The 12,135-nt window shown below is 41.5% G+C and overlaps 1 protein-coding gene across 2 annotated transcripts in view; it reads right to left on the reverse strand.

The window, feature by feature from the left end:
* Positions 1-12,135, reverse strand: part of man2a1 (mannosidase, alpha, class 2A, member 1) — a 63,240-nt gene that overhangs the window by 40,584 nt on the left and 10,521 nt on the right. For both annotated transcript variants that reach the window (XM_064942186.1, XM_064942183.1), the window contains exons 4-9: positions 10,524-10,695; positions 7,899-8,026; positions 6,689-6,862; positions 1,839-2,025; positions 1,288-1,465; positions 781-980 (exon numbers count right to left, since the gene is read on the reverse strand). In XM_064942186.1, coding sequence (XP_064798258.1) covers positions 781-980; positions 1,288-1,465; positions 1,839-2,025; positions 6,689-6,862; positions 7,899-8,026; positions 10,524-10,695 — 1,039 coding nt within the window. The remainder of the gene's footprint in view (positions 1-780; positions 981-1,287; positions 1,466-1,838; positions 2,026-6,688; positions 6,863-7,898; positions 8,027-10,523; positions 10,696-12,135) is intronic.

Genomic DNA, 12,135 nt, shown 5'->3' on the forward strand with positions numbered 1-12,135 from the left:
TTAAATGCTTTCAATATTTGTACATGAATTTCTACAATTTATAGTTGGTTTAAGGTTTTTAAGTCATTGGAATTTGGAGCACTTGGAATTTTTATATTGTCCCATGTACATTGTGTAATTTAACGATGGTCCCTAACTAGCCCCATAGAGATATTCAAACTCAACCCTAATTTACCACAGACATTACGATTAGATCACGTGCAGCTGCACTCTGAATTGATAATTACTTGTGTGCTGCCAGCTGTGGGCAGAATTGAAACAAACCCAACCTTAATTTACGTTGTGAGGCAGTCACGACCAAAAGTCTCACAAAACTCTTGTTTTGGACGAGACTGACTTCATGACCAAAATTATCCTATTTACATTAAGTAGTACATTTTGACACGAGAATAAATGTTTCATATCAGTGCCACATAGGTTGTTTTCTAAATGCGAAGGTCATTTTTTTAGGGGCAGTTGCTCTTTAACCAGTCATCAGATACATGCACTTACAGTGATTCACTTTTTATGTTGAAATTGTACTGCTTGTAAAAAATAATCTATGTAATCTGTTTTGGTTGATGGATGACGATTTGAAATTTAGCAATATAGATACATTTAAAAAAAAATGTATAGGACGTAGAGAAAGAAATTAGAATACGTTGTAAAAAAAAAAGAAACAGAGAAAAAAGAAACGGAGAAAAAAGAAACAGAGAAAAAGAAACAGAGAAAAAGAAACAGAGAAAAAAGAAACAGAGAAAGAGAAACAGGTTGCCACAAAATAAAGTTCTGTGCTCCAACCTGAGGTGTGACTCCAGCACGCGGTCCAGGCGTTTGTAGAAGGGTCGGGAGGTGAAGTAGCCGCTCCAGTAGTGGTCATCTCGGTCTGCGTAGGTGAAGAAGTCTCCGCTGACCACAGGTAAAGAGGGAACAGTGTGACCGGGGTCTGTGGCCGATTTACGAAGAGCATTGAAGTAATCCGTGATGGTGCCGAACTGAGCCTAGAACAGAATACGCCAGTTAGAAGAGATCAACTTAAAATAAGCTCTATCGTTAATGCTGTAGGGTAGTTTACTCGTCTGCTTTATTGAGAGGGTGGGAAGCCAACGAAACACACCATTTCACGATCGACCATCAGTCATTCCAATGATGTGTTGCATCAAAACCTTAACCCCCACCATCTTCCACTATTGCAAACCTAATAAACCTGAAATAAACCTGGCCGCTTGAAAAGGATTTAAAAATAATAATAATAACAAAAAAAACTTCATGCATATTCACGCAACATTCCAGCTCCCAAAGTCAGACCTTGACGTGTAGTTCTGGATGAGAGTTCATGTAGTCAAAGAGCTTCTGGTAGTTCTGGAACTGCTGGTCCCACTCCAAGGCCTCGGTGTAGCGGAAGTCGTCCCCTAGGGGGACCATCACCACCTTGGTCCGGAACAGCTTGGACTTCTTCCTGTACTGGTCCAGCAGCATCTGAACCCTAGAGATCATGGGAAAAAGAGTTCACTACACTACAACGGGTTCACAGTTTTCATGACATATTAAGCTGTAATCGTGCTTCTACACCTGCATTGCTTGCTGTTTGGGGGTTTTAGGCTGGGTTTCTGTACGGCACTTTGTGACATCAGCTGATGTAAGAAGGGCTTTATAAATACATTTGATTGATTGATTGATAATTGTCAATGAATTATCTGTGTGTGTGTTCGTGCATTCACGTGTGTGGTCAATTCTCTAGTCTCTAGTGGATTTGCTACTGTGTCAGAAAGTCCACTTATCATCAGAGACTATCTTGTGTTAGAAAAACAAAGGCCATCTGTATATCACTCTCATTCCATTTCTATGTGATTGGTCACCTCTGTTGTACATTTCCATCCGTGATTGGCTGAGGGGGGACCCTCCAGGGACAGCTGACCCGCCCACCAGGAAGTCTCTTGAAGTCAAACTGGCAGCAGATCTTGGGGTCGGGGCCACACGTGTGGGGAACATCGTAACTGTAGAAGGGCATCATGTGACATAGAATGTCCGTGCTGGAGGCTTGGTCTGCACACAGATAGAATAGAACATGAAATAGAATAGAGAATTAGAATATAACATAGAAATATAGAGTATTAGAATAGAATATAGAAAATTCTTATGCATTCTTATTCTTATGACAACATTTCAGAATGTGGACTGTAAACATATAGCTAGCATGCAATGTCTAAAAACCATTTGAAAGAAAAACTGTTTACATTTCTATCTGAAAGAGACTGGCCGCTGTATGCACGCAGTATTCAAAAGTACTAACATTTATCCCTTATTAGAAATAACAACTAATTCCTGGTTGCTTGTATGATGATATAAAATTATATAAGATAAAATTGGATGATATAATCTGATCTGGCATTGAACCGATGACTAATTTGCTTCGACCAAGCAGTAGCGGTGCGTGGGTAAAATCACTGGGAAGCCCCCCCCCCAAAAAAAATAATGATGATGTTTGTAACCTGTTAATTCATATGCCTTGCCAATATATAGGCCTAAAAGCCGATACAATAAGAAGTCACAGCAGCATAATAAATTAAACCACACCTTTGTTTTATCACAAAACCAGATGGCAACCTCTGTCCAGTGAAGTCCACAAAGCATATTGCATGTAACAAACAGTTGCATGGTCAAGCAAGTTAATGTTTCCGACATTTAAAGACCACTAAAAAACTTTGAAACACAGAGTTACCGCAAGTCGCAAAGAAAACAAGAGCTGCCTCTACTATTCCAGCACCATTTGAACATCAAATCACCTATGCTTAGTCCAATACAGTGACAACTAACAGATACCAAAAACCATTTAGTCCAATCAACGTAAGCTGAATATGATGTGGCTGTCCATGGTTCTGATTTGTGTGTGTGTGTGTGTGTGCGTGCGTATGCCTTTCTTGCAAGTAGAAAAACACATTGACCTACTTTTAGAGAAACGCCAATGCCATTTTCCTCTCTTTCATGTTGACAAAACGGTCTACCACTCATATAGTGTTGTCCTAGGCTACTTGGCTAAAATGCTTGCTCGAGAGCCTGACTTCCATTCATGGGTAACGTTAGCTAGTTAGCATTAGCCTTCTACATCTAGCTACATGTTGAACTTCCATCCTCTCAGGCCAGGGGCACAACAATGTATGAATTTATGGTTGGTTCACAATTGCCGTTATAATCATTGGCCAGTACGACGAATTAAGTAAAGCCACAAGTTCAAATCCCTATGTCCATCCATGGCTAATTTAGGAAAGGGTTAATTTTAGCTAGCTAACAACAGGAAGGACAACAACACGAGATGCAACAATTAAAGTTTTTCTGTCAATAACATATGCTCTCAATGGGATTTGATAGGAGTGATTCCAAAATCCAAGGTGGCTTCCCTGAACACTTTGTTTTGGTGTGCCAGGACCATTCACAGATGAGCTTTCTCAGTTTATCTCAACTCTGATTGGCAAATTTATTATACTTTTTTTTATCAAGGGAGGCCAAATGCTCGCTGGCTTCCTTTGACTTCAATGCTACGGGTGGCAACAGTGTCATATTCGTTTGGACCAGACAGCAACAGATAGATGGCATTCACATTGAGAGACAGAGGGGCGCTGTTTCGCTCGCTTATATGCTTTCTCCTGGGAGATACTCTTGCGAATTGAAGGAAAATTATGAAACACAGAGAGACGAAAGATAAATCATTTATGTTTTTAAATGTTAATTGGTAAAAATTTGGGGGAAGCCTGGTTTCCCTTGGCATCTATGAATACACACCACTGCGGCCAAGTGAAATTAAATCCTATTTGTCCTGCAGTGGAAGTGGCCTGCTTCCTGAGCTGGAGCACGCTGTCACCTCCCATATGGATCTGCCAGTGTGACATTGCACATTTCAAACCATGCACTCTATTATGCCACAGGATGTCTGTCTCTCAAAACAATAGCAGAGTGATGTTTCCAACCCCTACATCAATGTTGGTTTTCCATGACATGTATTTGACCCCGCGTTTGTTATTGAGTAGAGGGAACAGTGTCACGTGTGCTCCCTCTCCAGCCTCTAGGTCACCAGGCAGCTCATTATGGCGCACACCTGTCACCATCGTTACGCGCACCTGCGCGTCATCAGACTCACCTGGACTCCATCACCTCCTTAATTACCTGCCCTATTTATGTCACTCCCTTTGGTTCCTTCCCCGGGCGTTATTGTTTCTGTGTATCGTTTGTGGTTCTTATGTTGTATTATGTTGTGTTTATGTCTTAAAACACTCACCCTGAACCTGCTTCCCGACTCTCAGCGCACATCGTTACACATACAGAGAAGGTAAGCAGCATACACACTAGCTTTAGAAAGCTTAATAATATACTGTATTCTACTGTTATTTGTCCAGTAAGTTGCAGGTAAAACAACATTCTCAGACCAACCGACTGTCATTCGACTATTCATTCGACGTTCATTTCATTCAAGTCTTCAAAGCTAAAAAACACGACTTTAAAAAAAATCTCATGTATATAATGTAGGTGCTCTTGTATTTGTATGTTTCAAAACATTGTCCAGAGACTAAGCTATATAATTAGGGGAGTGTGTCCCCTGGCAGAATGGCACCACAGAGCCAAACAAACTAATCTACTCAAATCAAATTGTATTTATCACACGCGCCAAATACAACTGTTATAAACTTTACAGTGAAATTCTGGCTTACGAACCTTTCACAACAATGCAGTTTAAAAAAAAAAACACTAACTAACAAAAATGAATAAAATAAAGTACACAAGAATGAAGCTATATACAGGTAGTACCAGTATCAGATCAATGTGCAGAGGTACGAGGTACTTGAGGTAGATATGTACATGAAGGCAGGGTAAAGTGACTAGGCATCGGGCTAGATAATAATAAAAACAGAGTAGCAGCAGCAAATGATGAGTGTAAAAGTATGTGTGTTTGTGTGAGTGTACGTGTGCATATGTATGTTTGTGTTGTGTCGGTGTGTGTGTGCATTATGTATTATGCATTTGAATATGTGAGGGATTTTCGTGGGAGAGACAATGTAGTGTGTGTGAGTGAGTATTTAAAGTCTAGTGAGTGTGCAAGGTCAGTGCAAGGTAGAGTCAGTGCAGATAGTTTGGGTACCATTGGTTGACTATTGGTTGACTACTCGTTGGTTGACTACTAGTCTACAGCTTGGGTGATTGGAGTGTTTGGCCATTTTTGGGGTCTTCCTCTGACACCGCCTGATATAGAGGTCCTGTGGCAGGGAACTCAGCCCCAGTGATGTATTGGGCTGTTCACACCACCCTTTGTAGCGCTTTACGGTCAAGGGCGGTGCTATCGCCATACCAAGTCGTGATGCAACCAGTCAAGATGCTCTCGATGGTGCAGCTGTCGAACTTTATAAGGATTTTAGGGCCCATGCCAAATCTTTTCAGCCTCCCGAGGGGCATCAACAAGTATTCAATTCTAACATAAAACACTTCGATAAAAGTGAACCATAAGAACAGAGCACAAACTGATCTGCTCTTTCATCATTGTCTACTATTAAATAACCATAACAGTATTTGATCATTTTCATGACGTAAAAATTTTTGTACAGACAGAAGCTCTGGCATTGCAGACGATTTCAGCATCTGTCTACCCAGTGAGAATCATTAATGAGTACTGTATCATTTGGCTTAGGGGTTTGAGTAATCACCCGTTTTTGGACAGAGCGTCTGGGGGACGGTTGGTTCCAACATGGCTGCATGGACCCACTAACTAACAACGCCCGTTCTGTTACCAACTGATCCCTGTCACATGCGCGCGCAGGCACACACAGACACACAAAGCAGATGGTTCACGGCAAATGTGAAACCCCTTATGTTGGTCATGAGGATGTGGTCTCCATTGTTCTTATCAATCAGCATGCTCATCATCAGACCTGGGTTCAAATAGTACTTATCTTCTTTCAAATGCTTCAGCTGTACTCGATTGAGCTTGCCTGGTGTAATGGAACCAACGTAATTGTTTCAAAAGTGAAAACCCTGCCCATCTGGCACTACGCTCAAACACAAATTGAAAGAAATCAAATACTACTTGAACCGAGATCTGTTCATAGCATGAAATGCCTGCCAGACATTTTAAAGCCAGGCCTCAGTCCATACAAGGAGACAATCCCATATACCACAGATGCTATAAGATGACGCCAAACAAAATCGGAGCCTTGAGAGACAAGCATGCTCGTGCATGTCATACGCATGAGAAATCCCTCTGCGGTGGTCTGAACGAGTCAATACCGTCCACAGCAGATGCTACTGTCGCCTATCCTAGCGCTTTTAGTTACACAAGCTGATTGTCCAGAGTTCAACACTGGGCATCAAACCATCCACAGCATCTGCCACAGCAAATATGTAAAGGAAATAGCTGGAAGCGTGTGTTTTCTACCGAGTATAAAGTAGTCACTCTGAGGTCATGTTCTGTTGTTTCTGCCGATAGAATTAAAACTAGGACTTTGAATATGCTAAATTCAATGGGTGAGCTAGCGCCTGAAACACCGAACGACTGAGAATAGAGGCATGAGGAGCATATCTCTGGGCAGAGATCCGTAAGAGACACAGGATGTTTATTTGAGGGCCTAAACGCCCCACCTAGAAAACAATCTAGCTAGGGGAAACACTGGCTCTGGGAAAGCACCCTGAGAGAGCCACAGGGGACACAGTCAGTCTGCATACTTGCCCCAGTTCTGTCTCCAGAAGAACTCCAGGGTCTTCTGACTGGCAAAGTGTTTCTTGATGGAGTAGTGCACCCTCTGGATAAGCATGTTGGCCAGGCCAGCCTGTTTCAGCAGGTACGCGTTGGTAGGGGAGTAGCCAAACGGGTCCACAGCCCAGCCCGTCTCGGGTTTCACGCCTAACAGGGAAAACCAGAAGGAAAATTCAGGTTCATGCAAACAACTCTCCTCAAAATGTTGAGGAAAAATGGATAAACAATAGAAAACAATGAAACATCACCTAAAAATCTTTTGTGATAAACTTCTGTAACACAGGTCATCCTGTTCAATCAACCAGTCTTCATTTGTCATCCTCCCTATTTGTCACTTTTTAACTCACCAGCTGCCACTGGGTTAATGTGTAAACAGTTAAAATCTCTGATGGTTAAAGTATGCCAATCATTTTGTGTCAATCATGCAAAATAACATATGTTGAGCAAATACACTGAGTACAAAACATTATGAGAGCGTTAACTCAAGACAAATCACTAGCATGTAGCTATCATTTGTGACTGGATGCGTGTGTAAACACACCTCTCTCTCCAGCACAGGGAAACAAACAGCTTCACAGTGAGTGTACAAAATAATATGAACACCTGCTCTTTCCATGGCCTGACCAGGTGAAACCAGCTGAAAGCTATGATCCCTTGTTGATGTCACTTGTTAAATCCACTTCAATCACTGTAGATGAAAGGGTGGAGACCTGTTAAATACAGATTTTTAAGCCTCAAAACAATTGAGACATGGATTGTGTCTGCATGCCATTCAGAGGATGAATGGTCAAGACAAAATATTTAAGTGTTTGGTGGTAGGTGCCAGGCGCACCGGTTTGTGTCAAGAACTGCAACGCTGCTGGGTTTTTCACGCTCAACAGTTTCCAGTGTGTATCAAGAATGGCCCACCACCCAAAGGACATCCAGCCAAATTGACACAACTGTGGGAAGCATTGGAGTCAACATGGGCCAGCATCCCTGTGGAACACTTTCGACACCTTGTAGAGTCCATGCCCCTGAAGAATTGAGGCTGTTCTGAGGGGAAAAAGGGGGAGCAACAAAATATTAGGAAGATGTTCCAAATGTTTTGTACACTCAGTGTATGTTGTGCTTGCCAACAACATTTATTTTTTACGATCTCTTTCCAGATAACAAATGCCTGATATATTTATTATGTACTCACCCAAATTTCTCTCCAACCACTGGTGTCCCTCCAATAGCTGGTCAATTAATGCAAAGTAGTGTGAGTTGGCTTCATCAGGCATCACCCAGCCTCCAGTTGTAATCTCCAACTGGCCTCGCTCAACCAGACTAAACAACACCAAGCAAAAGGATCCGGATTTCAGATTGTCAACTCAGTCAATTACCATCTCATAGCTCACAAACCAAAATATAAACAAACAAATCGTGAAGCGATCCAAAAACCCTGCAGCTTCATGAATTTGAGCTTATTTTTTCCATTCAACAGACAGGTATGTTTATTACTTGTTAAAAAAAAAAAACGTTAAAAAAAACAGTGGATTAAAAAAAGATGCTTTCGGTCACAAACAATATGACATGGATAATACGACAATCTGAGGGTGTCAAACATGCATCTTAGTTGCAGGAGAAATCAAGGCCTCGACATATTGCAATAATCAGATCCATCTCCTCCTCCGTTGCTGTTTAATTATCTTACTCCTAAGAGTGAAACCAACCACTTTAGTAGATACCCCCCCCTCTTACTAGAAACCTCTTGCATTGACTTTGAGTCAGCATCGTTCCCCTGTTCGCAGAGCATATTTCAACTGCAGACCTCTTTAACGTGTCCCTGGCAAGTCCCTATAATATGTTGCTGCATGGAGCAGCAACACAAAGTACGACGACTCAGCCCTTTTTGGAATAGGAATAGCTCTTTATTTTCTCTCCTTGGAAACCGGATTTTCCTCTGGGATCATTCAATCACCGGTGGGTTTCTTTCACTGTTCTATGATTGGACGGACGGGAGCGGTGTGTAGGTTAGGTCTGTCCGGGCGTTGAAGAGTTGGAGTGAGGAAAGCAGGTGCCATCTTCACTGAGCCGATAGCAACACTGCATTCTAACGAGGACGGATGGATGTGGCTGTCCTACAAATCCCAAACGTGCTGCTCAAAGACAAGTTCCTCTCAAATCCTAAAGGTGTTTTTCCCGAAGAAATAATGAGGTTGTTTGTTTGAATTTCTTGAGCGATAGTTCTCCGTGTACTGTAACGGGGGACATTTTATCATTAAGCGCCAGACCTTGAATTTGCTGACATCAAATGAAAACCTGCAAAGAAAATAAGTTATTAAATGAGCAACAGCACCCTTCAAAAAAAGAGCAAACACGGAATATTCTCCAACAAAAAAAAGGAATGGATCTGGTTCTCTTTGAACTCCCTGCGCATCAAATCAATAGTGAATAAATATTAGTGTTGGATTTTTCATCTTCCTCCATCCTTCACCTTAAGGCTGTTTTTGCTTGTGCTCCTAATTGGAATTCTAACCTGCAGCTGAAATGTTTATTGCATTTCATACACCGTTTTGTAATCTCCCAAGGCTTAGTGCTGAAACCTTACCCGCCAGTAGCTCATCGTGAGCATGGCCAATGCACACAGCATTTGTGATACCCTCTTTGCCTTTGGGGCTGTTTTCTGAAGCGGAAAACCCTATCCCCATCACTCCCTCCATGTCGTTCGCAGAGAACCCCCTAACTCCTGACAACTGTTACATCCTCAAGGGGACATTATCAACAGCAAAGAGACTGAGGCAGAGAGAGAGAGCGAGCATGTGTGAGCCCATGTGCCTCTCACAAGCACAATTGATTTTATGACCTCACGACCATTTGGAGTCAGTTTGGCTTGTTAAGGCAATTCAAACCAATGAACTCCTGCTACCAGGTAAAGAATAGTTGTACTGTAAACTGGGACGCGGCCATTGATTTACCTGTACATACTGTATAATGACAATCTCAGGCTGTGAGGTTGAGTTAATTTATCTACAACTTCTTCACTTCTAATTACATTGCATTTTTAATAAACCCTATAAAACCGCTAGCCCTAAGCAAGGTATAACCTTGCTTTAATTAAAATGGGAATAACAGGAGCATCGGAATGTTATTGCAAATCCACTAAGGAATTAGCTTCCATGTTTACAGCAGCCAAGCTAAGTCAAGAATACACTAACCGAATCCATAAGTGATTTGCAGTGGTGTACAGTACTTACGTAAAAACACTTGAAAGTGCTAATTAAGTTGTTTTATTCCTGTACTTTACTATTCATATTTTTTAAAACTTTTACTTTTACTCCACTACATTCCGAAAGAAAAGTATGTACTTTTTACTCCAGACATTTTCCCTGACACACAAAAGAACTTGTTACATTTTGAATGCTTAGCAGGACAGGAAAATGGTCTAATTCACACACTTATCAAGAGAACATTCCTGGACGTCCCTACTGCATCTGATCTGGCGGACTCACTAAACGCATGCTTTGTTTGTAAATTATGTCTGATTGTTGGAGCGTGCCCCTTGCTATCCGTAAAGAAATTCTAAAATGATGGCGTCTGGTTTGCTTTATATATGGATTTTTTTTTACTTTTCATACTTAAGTATATTTAAATACATTTAGACTTTTACTCAAGTAGGATTCTCTTGCCGATTTTTCACTTTTACTTGACTAATTTTCTTTTAAGGTACCTTTACTTTTACTCAAGTATGACAACTGGGAACTTTTTTCACCACTGGTGATTTGCTGCTCGTATTGATTTCAGTCTCAACTTGAAGCTAGAATGACACAGACAGAACTCCTACCTCTTGACAGCGTCTCTCTTCTGGCCGTCGATGTTGTCCCACCACTTGGAGAAGTAGGAGATCTCGGACCAGATCATTTTCCTGCGGCTGTCCTCGTGGAGTTTCACCACCATGTTGTTCAGGATGTGCTGGGTCTGGTCCCGGTAGTAATCGTCAAACGTCTTCAGCCATCCTGAAAATGAACAAATGGACAACTATGACAAAAGTGGTTGAGCATACATTACGACTGTAGAGTGGTGTGTACGGGAACAATCTATGTGTGCTCAGTTCTACATAAATGCTATGTGGTCTATCTGTCTGCCATAGATTAAATGAACGGATTCAATAAAGCCATCATTATCATTATCATCAGGTGAATGAGCAGAACATGTGGTTCAATCAATTTGCCACATCCATTGATTTCACATGTTATCATATTTCCAATGAAAATCAATGCATTAAAAAAGAAAATCTGAAAATTGCATTGTTCTTTCCACTGCAAGACAAAATAGGGTAAATCATGCAGTGAACGGCAAGCAGGCCTGAGTGCTTTTAATCTATGTAAGGGTGTGAGAATAGTCATGAGCTACAGTATACAGCTGTAAGGGGAAGACCAACCCAGTTAAACCAGAAAGCCAGCTCAGGTTACTAAAGAGTTAACCAATCTCAGGAACAAAGAATAGACTGGACCTGGCTGTTACTGAGCTGCAGATGCTGCTACTGAGCATACACACGATGTGACAAGCGCCCGGAACTACCAGCACTCTTATTGCCTGCACTGACGCCTTAGTCTCTAGAATGCGTGTGAGGGACTACGCCTTCACACTGGAATACATCGTTCAAATGTTCTGTTTCTGTGGAAAATGGAACAGTGAGGAAATGTATAGAAAACAGGATTCTTATACGTCTGATCAATTGTTTTAGTGGTAACAGGACAAGACTTTCATCAATTGCTCTACGACCTTTATGTTGTATAATTAAGCAATAAGGCACGATGGGGTGTGGTATGAAGCCATTATACCACGGCTAAAGGCCGTTCTTAAGCACGACAAACCGCGGAGTGCCTGGATACAGCCCTTAGCCGTGGTATATTGGCCATATACCACAAGCTCCTGAGGTGCCTTATTGCTATTATAAACTGGTTACCAATGTAATTAGAGCAGTAAAAATACATGTTTTGTCATACCTGTGGTATATGGTCTGATGTACAACGACTGTCAGAATTTAGGGTTCGAACCACCCAGTTTATAATGTGGTATAATGTAGTCTTTTCGTTGTATGCTGTGATATAATGCTTGTCTTTAGGTTGTATACTACGTTATAATGCTTGTCTTTACATTGTATACTGTGGTATAACGCTTGTCTTTACGTTGTATACTGTGGTATAATGCTGGTCTTTACAATGTATTCTGTGGTATAATGCTTGCTCCCTTGGCAGACCATGAAACACAATTAACCTAGAAATATGATTCCTGACTGCTGAGTAGCTGCCTACGCCTTGCTTCCTGTCTACACGAGGTGTGGCTGTATTAAGTAGGGAAAACAAAGCGTTGAAGAAGTCACAGAGGAAAGTACAGTGTTTCTAGGTTAGCTTCTAAGGGACAATAAACTCCAAAATGAAATGTGAGTGGAT

The sequence above is a fragment of the Oncorhynchus masou genome, chromosome 28 (genome assembly GCF_036934945.1).
Source record: "Oncorhynchus masou masou isolate Uvic2021 chromosome 28, UVic_Omas_1.1, whole genome shotgun sequence".
Lineage (NCBI taxonomy): Eukaryota > Metazoa > Chordata > Actinopteri > Salmoniformes > Salmonidae > Oncorhynchus > Oncorhynchus masou.